Below are 21006 nucleotides of genomic sequence, written 5' to 3' on the forward strand. Positions count from 1 at the left end.
CATTATTTAATTTTTTACTGTTTTTCTCTTTCTATTGGAGACAACTTATTGACAGCTGTTATTTTATTTTCTGTACAAATACATGAAACGCTGTGGTTGAAAAGGAGTAAAGTTAATCCGGATGGATTAAGTGACTCTCAGTGAGAACTCACAGCTCAGAGAATGATGGCTTTGTCATGCCTTCTACTGTCATGCCTGTTAAATCACCATCTTTAGATGGTCTTCTTAAAATGACTACCAACTTATGAACTAGATGCTGATGCTTCTTAAATAGATGGATGTTTTCTAGTTTATTCCTATGTGTTCAGTGAGTTTACTACAACCCTCCAAAATGACTAGACAAAGTTTGTGCGAATTGCAAGTTCATCCCCAATAGCTTTGAGAAACAGAAAATCAATATTGAAGGTTTTTTAAATGTTGACTTTCTTCCTAATTGCATTCCTCTAAAACATTTTGTTTAAGCCTGATGCTAAGAAAATCATTAATAACTGGCTGAGCCACAAGGGAAGACCAAGAATATTGGAGTGGGTAGCCTATCCGTTCTGCAGGGGATCTTCCCAACCCAGGAATCAAACCAGGGTCTCCTGCATTGCAGGCAAATTCTTTACCAGTTGAGTTATCAGGGAAGCCCTATTTGCTAAACAGTGAAGTGTTATTCATACTTGCATGACAAGGGTGGAGGAGTCAGGAGAGTATGGGGGCAAGGCTCAGCTACTCATTCCCGTCCAATCACCTTCTCAGGGAGTCCCATCCTGCCAGACTACTGCTCCCTTGGGGAGTGTGCGTGAGCTAAGTTATTTCAGTTGTGTCCAACTCTTTGCAACCCCATGGACTGTGACCCACTAGGCTCCTCTGCCTGGAGAATCCCTTGGGGGTAAAACTGGTCTTTTTCATCTTCTTAGCAATTTCAAAAATTTTTTTTGAAATTTTGAATTTTTGCCCATTTAGTGAGGTATTGTAAATCACTGTAAGTTTAAATGATGGGGAAGAAGAGCCAATTTCAGCTTTTCTTTGCATTCCCAGTATATGAACACACCATCAGAACACAGAGCAAAAACCAGGTTCTTCTGTGTTTGATTAGAATTTGTGAAAAAAATGTTACTAGTTAAGCATTTCCCCCACAGGTAAAAGACCACTTGGAGGGCACTGGATTTCATTTTTCTTTTCTTTTTTTAAATAAAGTTACATTCTCTCCAAATTTCCTCCAAAGTTAAGACCAGACTGGATGAAAATAGCTTTCCTTAAAACAAATATCCTTTTATTCCCACCCCCACCCCACCCCGGCTTATAAAATCTTAATGAATGAGCCCTTCCTGGAGGCTTTTCATTACTCAGGGGCCAGAGGGAACAGTCTTACATCTTCATTATTTCGATGCTGTATCTTACATAATGAACAGCAGGCGGCCTTGGTGATCATGATTTCCTGGAGCCTGGGGTTTGAAGCAGTTGGTGTGAGATGTTCCTGGCACTCAAGATGGGTCAGTGCCCAGAGAGCCAGTGGGGCTGAGGGTCAGGAAGGTATTTACCAGAGCTGAAAAGACAAAATTTCCTTCCAGGGTTTCGGGAGCTTGGTATGCTCACTCTTTCAAAGTCAGGGCAGGGAGACTGGTCTTATTTAGAAGGAAATAAGATCCTGGAAACATATTAAAAAAATACTGTAATCAACATTTTATTCTCAACAGCTAAGAATGGACAATAAAGCAAGCAATTCCCTGGCCTCGGGGCCGTTCACGGCTGCACAGGAAGGAACCAGCCAGCAAGGCATCACTCCTGGGGGAGCCAATGTCTGGGGGCCGCAGGGTTCTCTGTGAAGGAAGGTGAGAAGCGTGTGTCATAGAGGACACACACGTGGGCACTGGCCCTGGGAAACAGGTCTGTTCCAGGGTGTTCTGACGCACTCCAGGTGGAGGTAGCAACCACGGCAGCGCAGGCGGGTGATACGGCTGAAGCTCTGGGCAGGGTCCACCCAAGCAGGCAGGGCCTGCGGGAAAGCGGAGGCTGTGTGCTGGGCCTCTCCAAGGGGTGGTGAGGGGCTTTCAAAAATCTAAATAGTGGGAGATAACTGAATTTGAGACTTTTAGGGGGAAATGTATGATACTTTTGAAAATATTAATCACTTATTTCCTAAGGCATAGCCCTCCTTTAAACTTTATATATTTTTTTATTGTTATTCAGTCGTTCAGTCACGTCCAACTCTTTGTGACCTTATGGACTACAGCACCCCAGGCTTCCTCGTCCTTCACCATCTCCTGGAGCTTGCTCAAACTCATGTCCATTGAGTCAGTGACACCATCCAACCATCTCGTCCTCTGTCGTCCCCTTCTCCTCCTGCCTTCAGTCATTCCCAGCATCAGGGTCTTTTCTAATGAGTTGGCTCTTTGCATCAGGTGGCCAAAGTACTGGAGCTTCGGTTTCAGTATCAGTCCTTTTAATTCAGGCTTGATTTCCTTTGGGATTGACTGGTTGGATCTCCTTGTAGTCCAAAGGACTCTCAAGAATCTTCTCCAACACCACTGTTCAAAAGCATCAATTCTTTGGTGCTCAGCCTTCTTTATGGTCCAGTTCTCACATCCATACATGACTACCAGAAAAACCAAAGCTTTGACTATATGATTTCAGTGTTCTCGCTGGAGAAGATGAGTGCACATCCTTCTAGTCCACCACCTTTAGTATAAATATACATACATACATAAATATACATACACATGGCTTCCCAAGTGATGCTAGTGGTAAAGAACATGCCTGGCAATGCAGGAGACATAAGAGATGCAGGTTTGATCCCTGGGTTGGAAAGATCTCCTGGAGGAAGAAATGGCAACCCATTCCAGTATTCTTCCCCAGGAATCCCATGGACAAAAGAGGCTGGTGGGCTACAGTCCATGGGGCTGGTCGCCAAGAGTCAGACTCAACTGAGCAAATGAGCATTATATACATAAAAAATTTATAAAGGCAACTTCATATATATTCTCCCCCATTTTGTTTATCCCCTTTGACATAAATGAAAGTGAGGTCCAGACATGCAGCACAACAGGGTGGGGGAACCCGGAGCCAGAAACCCTGCTGCCAGCTCTAGGCCCCTGGGGAGGCTCCAGTGCCCCTACCTGGATTTTATACATCTTTCCACTCACTTTAGGGGAAGGTGATATAGGATCTTCTCTCTGTGGGTATTCAAAGAGGAAGTGTTTTAACTTTTATCTTGTTAATTTACGGAATGACTTACTGATACAATGAAGATGCGGAAAAAAACAAGCAAACATCTGAATTAACCGAAGAAAGGAATCTTGTTCCTTCCATGTCCCCAAAGTGGATTGCTGAGTAAGGCTGCCTGGGACAGGTTTGCATTAGCGTCAAAGAATAATAGAGTTATTATTATTGTGAGACACTAAATATATAGTGTCAGAATATACATAGTGTCAAATATAATAGAGTTTTAGGACTGAAGGGCTTTTCAAGTCATCTGGTCCAATTTGGAAGGTATTTATTAATCTCTGAATTGGGCTCCTTGGCCTCTGAAAACTGCTGAGGAATAGTTCTAATGGTCAGAAAAGAGTGCTGGGCATTGCATCACTGTCTGATCTCTTTCCAAGTCCAGCCATCTTTAGTCAGTCCCCTCCAAGGACCTGGATACAGGTGTACCAGCATCTGGCGCTCTCGAGGGATGAACTTTAAAGTGTTCTTTGGTACCCACCGGGACCGCACGTCCTCAGGCGACCAAAGCATTGTTCAAACTACTGCATTTTCATCCAGTGTTATGAGGATCAGGGCATCACATAGGTTAAAATCTAGACAGTCTACTCAGAGGCCTACCTCTCCTATTACCTAAAACATGTGAGTGCTCCTGATGAATGCTGATGTCTCTCTCCCCACAATAATGCTTTACTCAGCGATGGCTGACGTGCCTCCCACAGACACTCAGCGAATGTGTGATTAAAGATAAATTCAGTTCACAGCTGTCAGGATTACCAAATTGTAACTGCTCTTAAGTGAAGGCATTTGTCTGAGAAAAGATGAGATGCAATTTTCAGAACCAGTGGTTTATGGGTACCTCCCAGGGTAATGGGCTCCTTTATACCTGGAGTTTATCTTCCTGAAAGACAAATAAGAGCTTTGGGTTTTGCTGTTAGTGTAAGAGCAGAATGTCTGCTGATCACCAAAGAGGATATTTGACATCTCATGGACATACCCATTGAAGGTCTTTGAGGAGAATATTCATTGGCTTGTTCTCTTCGAGATGGAGACAGATTGGGTGAGCTGTCCATGGGTCCATTTGTCTCAAACTGTCGGCCACTGACAGCTCATTTCTACCAGAACACATCCCATGGAAGGGTTCTGAAAGCAATTCAAGTTACCTCTGGTAATGGCACTATTGATCAAGCTGTGGATGGGGTGAAGGTACCTGCCTGCCTTGGATGAATGGATTTATTGTATCTTGTGACAATTGATTTCCCTTTTGCTGAGGACACAGGCTGGAGATAATGTGAGACAACTGTATTAATGACCAAGTGGCTTTTAACAGATGAATGATGGCGAGGGAGTATGTACGGATAATCTTACAGAGGACAAATAATCTTGCTTGTGAAATACAGCTGGAAATGCGACCTCTTTTACAGCTGAGGTCCTCACTCCTGGCTGAGGCTGGACAAGCTGCCACAGCATTTGTGGTACAAATTTAGGATTTCCTTAAAAGAAAAACTGGTGAAAGAAAAACATGTGGAATTTTTAGGAAGCACAACATTCTTTTAAGTATTTTAAAAACTATTTTTTTTAATTGGAATATAGTTGATTTACAGTGTTGTGTTAGCTTCAGGGATAGAAGAGCAAAGTGCTTTAGTTATATGTACATATACACATTTCTAGTTTTCTCAGATTCTTTTCCCATATAGGTTATTACAGAGTATTGAGTAGAATTCCCTGTGTTCTACAGGAGGTCCTTGTTGATTATCTATTTGATAAGAAGCACAATTTTAAATGGAGCCCCTAGGAGGCCAAGGATGGGAGAAAATGGCTCTGAGGCTTGACTGGGCAGCAGGCACTTTGCATTTAATCCTCATGACAAGTCTGGTGGGTACCTAGGGATAAGCATCCTTCATCCTAAGTAGGTGAAGACAATAAGCAAGTCCAATCAGCGGACAGGGGTTCAGCTGGAGACTCGTGCGTCCAGGTCCAAAGCCAGGGTTTTCCATGATGCTTCTCCAGCTTTAGTCTAAGTCGACAGCTGCACACGCTGGACAGAGCATCCGTGAATCATGGCCTTTCTTCCAACAGAACCTTCAACCTTCCCTTCCGAGCACCCTGGGTCTCACCGCCAGCAGAATAACTGCTTCTGTTCAAATGCAAATACGCCTCTCCCACTCTCCAGGTGCTTCTCTGGTGCCTTGCTACCTCGGGATAAAATCTGACCCCCTAACATGGCCTAATGGTCATTCCAGAGCTGGTCTGTGCCATCCCCTTGCCCCCGCCTCTCAGGACCCAGCCGTGCCTCCTCTTGCAGGCCTGTGGGACTATCCCAGCCCACACACAGGGGCATCTTCACCCCTCCATAGCCCCCTAGGACTGCAGTCCTGCCTGCCCCCATCACAGCCTCCTCCCCCAGCAAGATCACCCTGGTCCCCTCCTGCGATCTTCTCCATTTGCCATCTTACCTCCTGGCACACAGCAGAGGACCCAATAGTATCTGCTGATTGGATGAATGAAACTCATCTAAACCCACCTCCTTACTTAACTGTCAAAAAACCACCCACAGATGTAGCTACATTTAATACACTCATTTTCCAGAAAGGATTACAGAGAAATGAGGTTACTTGATTAAATTCTTATTCTGAAGACTTCACTGTATTCCAGGCCAGTCCAATAATTGTCTTTTAATATGATTTTTAAAAATATTTATTTATTTATTTTACTTAGTTGCAGCACACTGGCTTAGTTGCCCCTCAGCAGATGGGATTGCAGTTCCCAGACCAGGGATCGAACCCTAGTCCCCTGCATTGCAAGGCAAATTCTTAACCACTGGGGCACCAGGGAAGTCCCCCCAAATTGGATCCCACATCAATGACTTTCAACCATCAAGAACCACTCAACCTTCTCTTTAAAGTTATTTTGTTAAGAATGTGGAAGAGTAGAACACATTGAAAGAAAAAATATCATCGAGCTATTATCAAGTTTTGGGGCTTAATATTCAAACCATGGACACTGTTTTCTATAAATTAAATTAATACAAGGCTAACAATTTTATCACAGAGCCAGAGGTTTCACATTGTATACGACCTCCTATAAAACAACATGGTGATATTATCAGAGTGATAAAAATGTCCCAAGGCTTTGGCCTAATCATCTCACTCCTGGGAAGTTATCCTAAAGAAATAATTCAAAGCAAACAGAGGCTGTACACTTGGCGATTTTTCCTGCAGTTTTTCCCCTACTTTCCTTACCATTTTCATCATCATTCAAGGAAAGCAGCAGACACAATATTTACAGACCACTTCCCCTCTAGTTGATGAACTCATTAAGGGCAGGAACCTGACTCATCCTTATCCTTGCATGTGATGTAAAATATATAATAAGTGCCTCCACGTTTTATAAAAGCAATAAATATGCACACACACACACACAAACTCCTCTACAAAAGTCTAAAAAAAAAAAAAAAGAGTCAAATATTCAACAAAAGAGCAGTTTTAATTACGGGTCTCCACCTTTCCTACTTAAGAAGACAATGTGATTCAAGCTCTGGCCTGTGAGAAGGACCCCACAGGGGAATTAACCTGCTTCGGGAAGCAGGTTAGAGAAGGTTTTCTGAGTGAGGTCATTTGTGTTCACGTCTTTATAAGGATGGGGCACTAGGAAGGGGCTCCAGGCCTGGTCCTCTGCAAGTTCACAGAGCATGGTATAAAGCGGCCGAGCCTTGTGGAGGCTGGTCTGTGACCTGAGTCCTAGCACTGTCTGAAATCTAAGGTCAGATGTGGCTGGACTCTAGGAAACATGCAAATAAAGCCAGAGTCGTGCACTTTCTGCCCAGAAGTTTCAACATGCACTTCACTCAGAAAAGCACTTCATTGTGATAATCAGGCAACAGCGACTTGGTGGCGGTCTCTTAAAAACTGAGATTATGCCCAATGTTTGCAAACAAAAGTGTCATTTTAAGGTATCCACAAATTTCCAATGAGGAGCTGATGACTCAAAGATCTCCCGAGGAGATGGGAAACAAATTAAGGTCCTGAATTCAAGAGGTCAAACCCGACCCCTCTCTTCTCTTGGTCTAACATGTCAGAAGTGAAGAGATCTGAGAGCCATCTGAGCTCAGGACACCGAGGACCCTGATGTGGTATGGACCTTAGCAAACCCAGAGCTGATCTTAGTTCACGAAGGATGAGGAACACTGTGGGGCAGGTGAATGCTTCTCTAAAACATAAATATGGGTGCCCATTGGGTTTTGTGAGGATTCATGGAATAGCCTCTGAATCATTGCTCCCACAAAACCAAAGTGTAAGTCAACACATGGAATAGAAATATGCCAGCACTTTGGAGTTGAGCTCTTGGGAAATGCTAACAAGGAAGTGAATAACATTTTTACATTAAAAATGCTGAGAAGGGAGTTAAAAAGTATAAACTTTGAGCTGGAAATTTAAAAAGTCATAGGGATGTAACATACAGGATGGTGATTTTACTTAATACTGTGTTGTGTACGTTAAAGTTGCTGAGGTTAGATTTTAAAAGTTCTTATCAAAAGAAAAAAATCTGCAACTGTATGGTGACGGACGTTAACCATTGGACATAAACCAATTTTGTAAAAATTTTGCGACACACACAAATATCGAATCATTAAAAAATATTTTAAAATGCCATTTGCAGCAACATGAATGGACCTAGAGATGATCTTACTAAGTAAGTCAGAGAGAGAAGGATAAATATCACATGATATTAAATATATGTGGAGTCTAAAATATGACACAAATCAACCTATCTACAAAATAAGAACAGACTCATAGACATATGGAAAAGACTTGTCGCCAAGGAGTCACGGGGGAGAGGGAAGGATTGGGAGTTTGGGATTAGGAGACGTAAGCTAGTATACATAGGATGGATGGACAACAAGATGCTACTGTATAGCACAGGGGACTATATTCAATATCCTATGACAAACCACAATGAAAAAAATATATATATGTATACCTGAGTCACTTTGGTGTACAGAACTTCAAACAACATTGTAAATCAACTATACTTCAATAAAATTTAAAAACAAAAGCACACCAAACCAGGGAAAAATATACCACATGCCTCATATCAGCAAGTTACTAAATCACTGTGATCAGATTTAAACTGTCTTCATTTTATTTTTTTAATATAAAAAAATAAGAATAGTAAACAATTCTATGCCCCAAGAGACTATAAATTGGAGTGAGAAAAAAATTAATTATGTATTATTTTTAGGAAAATTGTTCAGCAGGAAGTAATTTTCTCTGGGGCATTTCTTTTTGTAGGTAATATTTATCAGGACTTTCTTTTCTGCTTCAGCTACTAGAAAACTTATAGTCATCTCTGCAGCTGATGCTAACAATGAGCTGTTGAAACACAGGGTGTTGGAGAGCAGGGATTTGTACTAAACCATCCAACCATCTCATCTTCTGCTGTCCCCTTCGCTTCCTGCCCTCAATCTTTCCTGGCATCAGAGTCCTTTTCAATGAATTGGCTGTTCGCATCAGGAGGCCAAAGTATTGGAGCTTCAGCTTTAACATCAGTCCTTCCAATGAATATTCAGGGTTGACTTCCTTGAGGATGGACTGGTTTGATCCCTTTCATGGATCACAGCCTTGTCATGGTAAAGAGGTTCACATAACTCAATGAAGCCTAGAGCCATGTCATGCAGGGCACCCAAGACAGAAGGGTCATAATGTCGAGTTCTGACAAACTGTGGCCCACTGGAAGAGGCAATGGCAACTCACTCGGGTATTCTTGCTGTGAGTACCCCACAAACAGTATGAAAAAGTAAAATAAGATTACATGCTACATATTTCTATAAACTCTGAAATCTCTAGAAAAACAACAAAATGCTTCACAACCTCAAAAAGATCTCATTCATGCCTAAAGTTGCACAGCTTCACAGTATGCTTCTTTTCTTAAATTTGGAAGAAAAATCAAAGAGTGAGAAGATGAGTACCTCAAAGCAACAGGTTTTCAATGACGGCCCCAGACCAAGAGCAGCAGAAGCACCCAGGAAGGCACATACTAAAAATGCAAACTCTCGGCCCCATTCTTGTGCTTAGTTGTTCAGTCATTTCCAATTCTTCGCAACCTCAAGAACTGTAGCCCACCAGGCTCCTCTGTCCATGGGATTCTCCAAGAAAGAATACTGGAGTGGGGTGCCATTCCCTCCTCCAGGGGATCTTCCCAACCCAGGGATCGAACCTCTGTCTTCTGCATTGCAGGTGGATTCTTTACTGTCTGAGCCACCAGGGAAGCCCTCTCTGGCCCCAGCCCAGACCAGCTGGATCCAGAACTGTGCAGAGCGGGAGGGATCAGTGAGTCTGTGTTATAACAAGCCTTGCAGGTGATGCTCACCAGGCCTGAATGGGGTGAACACTGCATTCTGGGGTCGGGAATCCCCAAAGAGCACAATATTTGCATGAGATCTGGAGGCAGCCAGCAACCTCCATTCTCAGGGGATCTGCAGCCCCACGTCCTAGGAAGCTGGATCACCAAGAAGAGTCTAGAATGGCATGGGGAATAGGCACTGAAGGAGGGAGAGAGGTGTCCACACTGTAAATGAAGGGTAGAGAACAGGAGGTTTGCACATCTACATCAGGTATGGGGCCCCAGAGCCCATAAAGTCTAGCAAAAGCCACAAACCTTTATGGGCTTGTGTGTCTGAAACTTTTTACAACCTTCAAGCCCCTCAAGGTGCATAAAAGTATATACTTAGGAGGGTCTCAGCTAAGGCACCAGCACAGGTTTGAAAAGCTTAAGGAAAGATGAAAGGCTGTGTACTCAAGGCTGGCCTTAGAAATCAGCCAAAAGAAATCACAAAAACTGCACTGGGCCATCTTTTAAAGAGAGCTGTCGATATTTCTAGCAGTTTTATTGAGGCATATTTGAAATACTATAAAACTCACTCAATGCAAGCGTACAATTTAATGATCTTAGTAACCAACCCAATTAATAAACTTTCCATCACCTCAGTAAATTCCCACACACCCGTATGTGGTTAATCCTCTGTCTGATCCCAGGGGCTTTTTCCCTGTAAAAAATCTGTCTTCTCTACACGTTCCGAATAAGTAGAATCATACAATATGTGGTCTCTGCAACTCGCTTCTTTCATTCAGGATGTTTTTGAGGTACTACCACTTTGTAGCATGCATTGTTTGTGGATTTCTTTTTTTAAGTTTGTTTTTTTAATGTTGGCCATTTTAAAGTCTGTATTGACTTCATTACAATTTGCCTCCTGTTTTATATTTTAGTTTTGGGACCACAAGGCATGTGGCATCTTAGCTCCCACACCAAGGATCAAACCAGCAGCCCCTGCATGGGAAGGCAAAGTCTTCACCACTGGACACCCAGGGAAGTCCCTGATTTCTTTTAATAGACCCTGACTGGGAAAGATTGAAGGTGGGAGAAGGGGATGACATAGGATAAGATGGTTAGGTGGCATCACCGATTCAATCAACATGAGTCTGAGCAGACTCCAGGAGTCGGTGATGGACAAGGAGGCCTGGCGTGCTTCAGTCCATGGGGTCGCAAAGAGTCAGACATGACTGAGAGACTGAACTGAACATTCTACTGCATGGAAATAAAATCATGCTATTTATCCATTCACTACTGCTGGACATTTGGATTATTTTCATTTTTTCGGCCATGAAGGATAATCCTGTCATGAATATTTATCTAACACCTTTGCATAGACATACGTTTAGTTTTCTGGGATTGAATTCCAGGATGGAATTGCTAGGGCAGATAGTACGTTTTCTCTCTCTCTTTTTTTTTTTTTCCTTTTCTTTTGGCCACATCACGAGGCCTATGGGATCTTAGTCCCCTGATCAGGGATTGAACCTGGGCCCTGGCAGTGAAAGCCCTGAGTGCTAACCACTGGACTGCCAAGGAATTCACTTGCTTCACTTTTCAAGAAAATGCCAAAGTGATGGCATACAATTTCCAAAGTGTATGGACTGTTCCCACCAGCAATGTGTTCTAGGTGCTGAGCCCAGTCTCTCCACATGTTCCACATCTTTGCCAAGGCCTGCTATTGTCTTTATCATTATTATCAAAACCATTCTAGCGGGTACACTGGTATCTCACCGTGACTTTAATGTTTATTTCCCTAAGGACTAAGGAGGTTGAGAATATTTTTATGTGCTTATTTACGTATGTTTATCTTCTTTGCTGAACTATCTGTTCAAATACTCTGCTCAATTTTTATTGGGTTGTTTATGTTATTGTGTTATATGAGTTCTTTATACATACTGAACAAAAGACTTATCAGATACATAATTTGTAAACATTTTCTCAGTCTGTAGCTTATATTTTCACTCTTGTAATCATATGTTCTGAAATATGGAAACTTCTCATTTCTATGTCATTCAATTTATCAGTTTTTTCCCCTTTTAGGAGTTATGATTTTGGTGCTGAATCTAAGAACTCTTTGCCCAACTAAAGGTCATGACGATGTTTTATTTGTTATTATATAAAAATTACACAGTTTAAAGCCTTACATTTAATTCTGTGATTCATTTTGAGTTAATGTTTGTATGTGGAGTGATCTAAGCGAGGATTTAAGTTATTTTTTCCCCTTTTTACACAAGGGTATGTGATAGCCCCAGCCCCATTTGTTGAAAAGACTTTCATTTTTTCCCCCACGGAAAATGCCTTTGTATGTTGGTGAAAAATAAACATGTAAGGATTTACATTCAGGACTTACTTCTAGACTTTCAATTCTGTTCCATTACTGCATGTCTATCCTTGTACCGACACCACAGTTTTCGATTATTAAGACTTTATAGTATGTTATGAAATTGGAGAGCACCAATTCTTCAGTTTTGTTATTTTCCAAATTGTTTTGTCTATCCTTTATGATCCATAGGAATTTTAAGATCAGCTTTTCAATGTTTGACTCAAAAAGTATGCTGGGATTTGTATAGAATTTCATTGAGTTTATAGATCAATTTTGGAAGAACTGCAATCTTGATGATATTGAGACTTCTATTCATAAAATGTCTCCCCATTTATTTATATCTCCTTTCTTTCCACAATAATGTGTAGCTTTCAGTGTACAAATCTTGCACATTTGTTGTTAAATTCCTTAGCCTTCTATTCTTTTTGATGCTATTGCAAATGGGACTATTTTCTGTTTCATTTTTACTATCCCTAGTGGTCACTAGTGGTTCACTGCTTGCTACCCCCAAATAGACTTTTTATACATTAATCTGATGTTACTCTTCATTAGTTCTAATTGTTGTGTGTGTGTATGTGTATACTTTGGAATTTTTCAAATGCAGAATCATGACATGTCAGAGCAAAGGCAACTTGACCCCTTAATTTGCTTTACCATTATTTTCTTCTTTTTGTCCCCATCATGTAGAATAGCCACTACAGTAATGGATACAAGTGGCAGAAGTGGGTAATCTTGCCTTTTCCCTGATCTTACTGACACAGCACCCAGTCTTTCACTATTATGCATGATGTTACCTATGGCTATGGACTATTCTCCGGTGGCTCAGAGGGTAAAGAATCTGCCTACAATGCAGGAGACCTGGGTTCGATCCCTGGCTTGGGAAGATCCCCCTGGAGAAGGGAATGGCTACCCACTCTGGTATTCTTGCCTGGAGAATTCCACAGACAGAGGAGCCTGGTGGGCTACAGTCTATGGGGTCTCAAAGAGTCAGACACAACTGGGCAACTAACACTTTACTTTGCATTCTTAGCTGGACTTTATCAGGATGAGACATTTCACTTTTGCTACTTTGTTGGGAGCTTTAATCATCAGTGAGTGATGAATATTGTCACAGACTTCTTCATTTTTGAGGTCATTATTTTTCATTCTTCATCTTTTTGATAATACGTATATTACCTTGCAAGCTGGGGATAAATTTCACATGGTTATATTGTATCATCCTTTTTATGGCACTGAATTCAGATTGTCAATATTTTGTTAAGGAGTTTTCCACCTATAATCACAGAAAAAATTGATCTGTAGTTGTGTTTTCTGTGTGATGTCCTTGCTTTGCTTTACTACTAGGGCCATAATAATTCTCATTTTAAAAATTCATTTATTTGTTTTTCACTGTGCTGCATCTTCATTGCTGTGCATGGGCTTTCTCTAGTTGCAGTGAGCAGGGGCTACTCTCAAGCTGCAGCATGGGAGCTTTGTGGTAGCTTCTCTCATGGAGCACGGGCCCTGGAGCACGCAGGCTCAGTAGTTGTGGCACGTGGGCTCTGTTGTCCCACAGCATGTGGAATCTTCCAGGTCAGGGCTCAAACCCATGTCCCCTGCACTGGCAGGTGGATTCTCAGCCACTGGACCACCAGGGTCAACTACCTTGTCTATTTTCTTAGTGATTTTTCTAAGCATTAAAATATGCATCATAATTTATCATTATCTACTCCAGATTAATACTAGCTTAATGTCACTAAAATAGGAAATTCAGTTTACTTTTCTCTTGTGACTCTGTGCACCAAGAACATACCCTATTACACAGTGTTACAAAAATAGTGGTGAGTAGCAACATTCTAGTATGTAAAACTCAGTGAGAAAACTTGTTTGTATGATTCGTAGAACTAGAAGAAGGACACTGAGGTCCACAGAGTGGGAATTCCTTTAAATTTTTCTCTCCCTACTCTTCATCCCTACTTTTCCATCTCTCTGTTTTGATGCGTTAGAATGGCTTATTCATTTGTCAGATATATGTATTGCATATTTTCCCCAACATGTGGGCTGCTTTGCATTGCTGTAATAGTGTTGTTTGATGAATAGAGGTTCTTAATTTTAATAAAATTCAACTTATCAATTCTTTCCATATGATAAGTCTTTTAAGAATCTTTTAAAATTCAACTTTGCTGAACCAAAATCATAAAGATGTTCTCTGTTTTCCTCTGAAAGCATTAACTTTCATATTTAAATATGTAATATATTTGGAATTGAGTTTTTGGTACTATGTGAGGAAGGAGTCAAGATACCTTTATCTCCAGGCTGCTGTCCAACTCACCTAGTACCATTTACTGGAAAGATCACCCCCTCCCCTGAGCCACAGGATCAGCATCATCATGCATCTGGTGATCTTTTATGCCTGAGTCTTTTCTGACTCTATTCTGTTCCCATTTGCCAGTTTTTTGATCTTTGAGACAATACCACAGTGTGTTCATCACTTTTATAGTGTAGACGTTACAGCTCTGTTATTCTTCTTCTGTATTTCACTGGCTAGCTTTTAACTTCTGTATTTCCATGTAGACTTTAAAACCAACTTGGTAATTTGCACATAAAAGTCATTGTATTTATTTTTTATTGGCATTATGCTGAATACATAGATTTTGTTTATTTAACAGAATAATTTGAGGCTGCCAACATCTTTACATTACTGAGTTTTCTGATTATTATATTGTCTATCCTTCCATTTACTGAGGATTTCTTTACTTTCTCTCAATAAACCTTTAAGATTTTTAAGTGCGGCAATCTTGTCCAAGTTTGTTATGTTTACTTCTAATTATTTGATATGTATGATGTTATTTGAAAGAGTAGTTTTTAATTCATTTCTATTTGTTTGTTGCTGGTATCTATACAGAACAGCTGATTTTTACATACCAATTTTATTAAAGAAACAGTATAATCAAGTATTAATTCTGATACTCATAGTTTCCTTTATTTTTTATGGACAAAATTATAGTATCTTAAGCACTGACCAAGTGTTTCCATGAGATAGGTGCTATTTCTTTGGTAAAAATTTTAGAAAAGTATAATGTTGAAGCCATGTGGGAATGGTCCTTTCCTTATGAGAAGGATGTCTCGCTCACACACACACACACATCATTCGATGCTGTGCAACTCACTACATGCGGTTTAATTATGATCTTATCCTGCTGTCTGAAATACACAAGAGAAAAAACAAAATCCAATCGTGTCTAATTCTTAGTGCCTCTCACGTATTTTCCAAGGAAGTGCTTCTAATAATGTGAAATCTCTGTATTTATCTTATAAATTTCGTAAAAGCTGTCCTTTCTCTCTAAAAAATAGCCATCCTCATTCTCTAGTGGAAATAAAGCTGTAAATAACTAACATCGAGTAGCACTGAATACTTCAGGGAGATACACAGTCCCTGTGAATTGTGCTTTCGTGTACATACCTCCCCTCAGGTATAACATTCCACATTGGAGAACCGGAGTTAATCCCAACAAGACTCACATTTCAACGCCAACGCCCTACACCTGCCAGCTTTCTTCCTCTGAGTGCTCAAAGTAAGAAAACGTGTACACGTGCAGGACGGAGTCTTCTGGTCGCCGGCTTGAAGGGAACGCGTGCCATGAGTGTGAGTGTGAGTGTGAGTGTGAGCTGCCTCTGAGGCACGGGAGCGCCTGAGAGAGCCCGGAATCCTGAAGCCAGCAGGACACTCACTGAATCACAGAAAAAGCTGAAAACCAGCCCCACACAAACCACCATTTTATCCGAGAACATCCTCGGGAGATTGATCTATACAAGTCAACAACGTGAATGTTTCAGGTTATATGTGATTTGTGATCATTTATTTATATTCCAGGCATTCTTGATTTCCAACTTCTGTACCTTTGATGCAAGTGATTTTGGCAGCTTGCAACTGAACTGTTATTATGCTTCTGTTGGGAGAAGGAGTTAGTTAATGCCACAGGTTAAAACATTAGACTGTGAAAGTGAAGACTGATTTCCCAAGATCAGGAGTTAAAACCTTCATGTTCCACCCAAGCTAAGTCTACCCAAGCATGTAATTTTATATAAGGCATCACTTCTGATGTTCTGTAATCTAACATATCAGATGTGTAACCTTTTGTTATGAAGACACTGATTTCTGTGTGCAGCTATAGGGACAGACCACCATAAATTATTCACTGATCTCAATCAGCTATTATAGGACTTTGATATTTGGGAGAAACTGTTCTCATTTTTCAAGCAAAATTTTCACTAAGAATTCCAAGCACCATCTGCCCCGTCAAGGTCAAAATTCTATACCCTACACCTAGAGACAGATGAAAGCCAGATTATGTCTAGTGAATATGTTGAAACAAAACTTAAAGAGAACTTACATGATTAGACACATTTAAATTTATTTATGGGTCCATTTCTGAAAATAAAAAGTTGCTTTCTTTTTATATAATTGGATCAAAGCTTTGAATACAAATCCTTTTGTAATAATCTTTCTTTATCTTTTAAAAAACATATTCATCCTCCTTCTAAGAGTCTCTAAGATAATACTCACCAAATCCTGCCTTATTTCATCTTATGCTGTCTCTCAAGGTTAGAGGCAGAGCATTTAGAAGTTTGATATCAGAACAACCATCTACTCTCCCCCCAAAACATCAGTACAATATTAAAATATCCCGTGAGTCTCTGACCAGACCTTATTTATACAGACTTTACTTTTGAACATTGTTTGCTTATCCAAAAAAAAAAAATTATATCTTAATAATAAAAACTGAACCAAACAGAAATAAGTGACCTTAAATCTTCATAACATTTCAACATATCCACACAAGATAAAAAATTAATTCAAATAATTTCTAACACTATACCCTAACTGGGATATATCTTAAGGGCAAAGAGAACTGCAAAAAAATCATGAACTTTGCCCAGTAGGTTTCATGCTGATTGTGGTATAAACAGAAGATATCCTGTGTATTTTATGGAAAAGAACAACTAAGCAAAAATATTGATAATATTGAGTTATATACAGAGATGGGGACAAAGACAGAGCTCAAAAGACATAAAGCAAACGAAACAGGGAAATTTGAACAATGGGTATATATAGTGAAGGGTATATCTCTGTTCCTTGTGCTATTTATCAATATTCCGTAGGTTTGAAATTTTTATAAAGTTTGGGGGTTGAAAAAATCCTCAAGGATGCAAGTCATGTTTTCCTATCTTTTGTAAACATTGAGATGAGGACTCCCTGACTGTCTAAGGCCAAAACTTTGTTTTTTATCATAACTGACAAGTGAGACACAGTCTCTTGGATACTTAGGACGCCAACTATTTGAGCCACTTGTATTGAAGCTATTCACTAAACACTGTTGACTCCAGGAAAGGCAGAACCAGGCCGCCAAGCGCAGCATACTGCAGCCTGGACCTCAAAGGTCCTGGTCCCAAACCTACGCAGTTACCAGCTCCCGCTTCTCCAGGCTCCCTTCTCTCCACAGCCCATTGAGATGCTGCCACATCCAGCTTCCACAGAAACTTCACCTTCTCTCCTATTGACTTCTTTCAATAATCTAAAAATCTGGATTTTTAGATTATTGTGTCTGTGGCACCTCACAGCCACACAACAGCAATGGGCATGATGGCAGAATCTCAGAATGACCTCAGACACTAGTAACAGCCCGGGTAACCGTCCACCACTGAGAAGGCCCACATCTCCTGGTTTGATGTCCAGCAACTCCACAGCTGACAAGCTGGTGACCTCAAAAGTAAGCTCATCACTTCTTTGACACACTCTGGTCGTGAGGGAGTTGCTTTCATCTTTCTGAGACACCCTGCTCTGGGCTCATCTTGCATCATGGCCTTGGGGCCACACAGAGGCGGCCCAACTCCCTCCCAAGGCAGGACGCCCGGTACCTGAAGATGCGCACGCATGACCAGAGTCAACTCTCTTCCAAGCGCTTCATCCACCCACCCACCTGGGTCACAGTCCTTCAAGCCCCTCCTGAAGAACCCACTCTCATTAACACCCCCACAAGTGGTGCCCAGACAGGCTCAGAGCTCAGGTACAAAGCAGTTTCCATCCTGCAGGTTGAGGAGACACTCTCCCTGGCTAACCACGTCCCTCCTGCCATTTCTCTTTGACAAAGCACAGGCGGCTTCCGATTTCCCCTGACCTCTCACAAGGAAAAAGAGAGGCTTCTTTCTCTTCCTGCCGAATTTGCTTAAGAAAAATATTCAACGATGTTCCACGTTTAATTCACTTAGTAATGAAAAGTAAATGAGGCCAACCGGCATGTTTGATTTGTGATGGAAAGAGAGAAACTGCTTTGCAAGAACAAACAAAGTTAAATTAAAGTAAGCGACTCGCCCCGACAGTGGAAATTGAATGTTCCTCCAAAGAACTTAAACACCTTTAAAACATGGGACTGATACCAATAAGAGGGCAGGCCGTACTGGAACCCAGCTCCTGTGGGTTCCCCGGGGCCCAGAGGGCAAGGACTCGCACGCTAGGGCGTGGATGCAAATGCCAAAACTCACAAGCGTCCCATCCTGCATCCTGTTCTTTATCCCGTCCTGCATCCCATCGTGCCTCTCTTCCTGCATCCATGGAAAGCGCTCGGGAACCCGTGCGTCATCGCGGCGCGCAGGGCCAACTGCGCATGCACCTACCGTTTTTGCAGATGGGGCAGCACTGGTCCGGCTCGTACACAGGGTCCACGCACTCAGTCTGTGGACACGCGGACACCGCGCACAGCACTTCCCCGCTGGCCTCGCAGCGGCACCGCTCGCACGGGGACACCTGCAACACAGGCCACGGTCAGGGGCAGCGTCTCCACCCTGTGCTGAAGCCTCACACACTTCCCCAGCCCATGAGGACAGGGACTGAGGCTGAGGAGGCTCCCCTGGGCGCGAGTGCACCAACCCGCCGGGGACCGAGGTTGCTCTCTCCCTCCTAGCTCCACACCGGGGAGCCTCTGTTTTTATTAACCCACATAGTGAGCTTCTTTACAAGCTTTCTGTTGAAGAAATATTTTTGTTTCTCTAAAAATTACACAGCAGGTTGTACAGAATTCTTGCCCACTCAGGCATCCTGTAGATCCTGCATAGCCCTGCCCAGGGCTTCAGGGCCCACTCTTATCATCTCTGCCCAGTGAAGAGAGCAGAGCAGGACAGGAAGGGGAGGGGTGAGGGAAGGAGAAACCTAGGGCTTCTCAGAGGTGGGCACCTGGCTAGGGGCTGTCCCAACATGACCTCATTTAACTCTCAGGGCAGCAGTAACCACACCTACTCCAATGAAGGCCCTTGTTTCTGGCAAGGAAACTGAGACTCAGGTGTCAGGCAACTGGCCACAGGTGGGGCAGACCTTTCATCAGAGGCAGGGCTTCAGCTCCAGAGCCCAAGGCCACTCACGGGCCATCGCTTCCATCACCCAGTGTCACCACGTCCTTCACATCCTGGCTCCACCTGGCCTCGCTGAATTTGCCAGCCGCTGGCCCCAATGCTCCCCATTTGGCTCTCTCCAATCCAGCACAATAAGGGGCTTCCCAGGTGGTGCTAGTGGTAAAGATCCCGCCTGCCAAAGTAGGAGATGTAAGAGACGTGGGTTCCATCCCTGGGTTGGGAAGATCCCCTGGAGGAGGGCATGGCAGCCCACTCCAGTATTCTTGCCTGGAAAATCCCATGGACAGAGGAGCCTGGGGGGCTACAATCCATAGGGTTGCACAGAGTCCGACACGACTGAAGCAACTCAGCATGCAGTCAAGTGTTATGGCCATTCCTGGCAAGGCTGGACACTGCCAAAAAATCCGCTTGTGGTAACTCAGACAGGTCATGGTGGGGATGATATTTCTTTTCCTGGAAATCCCCAGTGGAGTGAGTTTTCATCTGGGCTGACCCAGGACAAAGTGAAACAGGACATGTAGACCCAGCAATCAGACACTGGGATGTGGGACAGTGCAGATGTGGGGAGGGCTGTCAAACTGAGTTTTCTGGACAGGGAGGCCCTGTTTCACTTTTGCCGGTAATACCTGTGGCACAACCAACACCACACAAACGACTCTCGTGGCTGCTCCCTTGGACTAAACAGTGTAGATATCCCAAACTGAAATCTCCACTCAGTGAACTGACATCTCCACCGAGTGGCTTGGTTACTGCATGAAGCAAAAGCTCTACTTGTACTTAAAGGCATGGTTTTCAGGCACTAGACCACCATGTAGCTGAGAGTCAGGAGTGAGGGGGGTGTGAGTGTGTGTGTTCACACTTGAAAAATAAGAGAAATAAAACACTGAAAAAGCACTTTAGAGTTGCCCAGGACAAAACCTTGACTGGTTTGCATTACAGCCTTAGAAGTTACAGTCAATCTGCCAGCAATGTAAAGGCACATATTTGAGTCGTGGAGCCGGCATGAGAAGGTTCTCTTGCTTCTGTAATGAGCATGGCTCTGTTGCTCCCCTCTGTCCTCTGTCTCCTACCAGCTCCCCACTCAGCCTGTAGCATCCTCGTGTCCAGGGAGGGTTTACTCAGTGAGCAGGATGTGAAAATAATTGTAGGATTTTCAGAAGCAGAGATCCTGAGTTGCAAGGGCTCCAGCTCCCTACAGGTCAGAGGCTCCAGAGCAGGGGCATAAAGCACAGAGTGGGTGGGTTAGACAGAGGGGAGGCACCTCCCGCCCCAGAAGTGACGATAGTCCCACTGGGAGGGCTAGAGACTCAGGGAGGAGCAAGAGGGCCGGGAGTCACTGCAGTCTGTCCTCAAGAAACGGGCACAGGGAGCTCCCTGGTGTGCCAGCGGTGAAGACTCCATGCTCCCAACGCAGGGGCACAGGCTCAATCCCCAGGGTCAACTAAGACCCTGCATGCCCCATGGTATGGCCGAAGAAAGGGTAACAGACAGGCACCACAGCACACCCTGGCTGTCATGCAGGAAGCAGGAAAAAGGCCCATTTGGGTTTGGGAATTTGAAAGGAGAGAAGGGCCCCCCTGCAGGACAGGGCCAGAAAGGCTTCGTCACAGGTCCTAAGTAGCCCCTCCTGAAAATCAGTCTTCTTGCTGCTCTGGGCCTGAGACAGCACCCTGCCCCACCACAGAGCCATACTCAAATCACACATGCAGCGTGGACTGCTGTTTTCTTTAAGGACTGCAACT

At 42.9% G+C, this 21006-nt stretch overlaps 1 protein-coding gene across 3 annotated transcripts in view; it reads right to left on the minus strand.

The window, feature by feature from the left end:
• Window positions 1-21006, minus strand: part of VWC2 (von Willebrand factor C domain containing 2) — a 125186-nt gene that overhangs the window by 78943 nt on the left and 25237 nt on the right. For all 3 annotated transcript variants that reach the window (XM_069587331.1, XM_069587329.1, XM_069587330.1), the window contains exon 3: window positions 18533-18662. In XM_069587331.1, coding sequence (XP_069443432.1) covers window positions 18533-18662 — 130 coding nt within the window. The remainder of the gene's footprint in view (window positions 1-18532; window positions 18663-21006) is intronic.

The sequence above is a fragment of the Ovis canadensis genome, chromosome 4, assembly GCF_042477335.2.
Source record: "Ovis canadensis isolate MfBH-ARS-UI-01 breed Bighorn chromosome 4, ARS-UI_OviCan_v2, whole genome shotgun sequence".
Taxonomy (NCBI): Eukaryota; Metazoa; Chordata; class Mammalia; order Artiodactyla; family Bovidae; genus Ovis; species Ovis canadensis.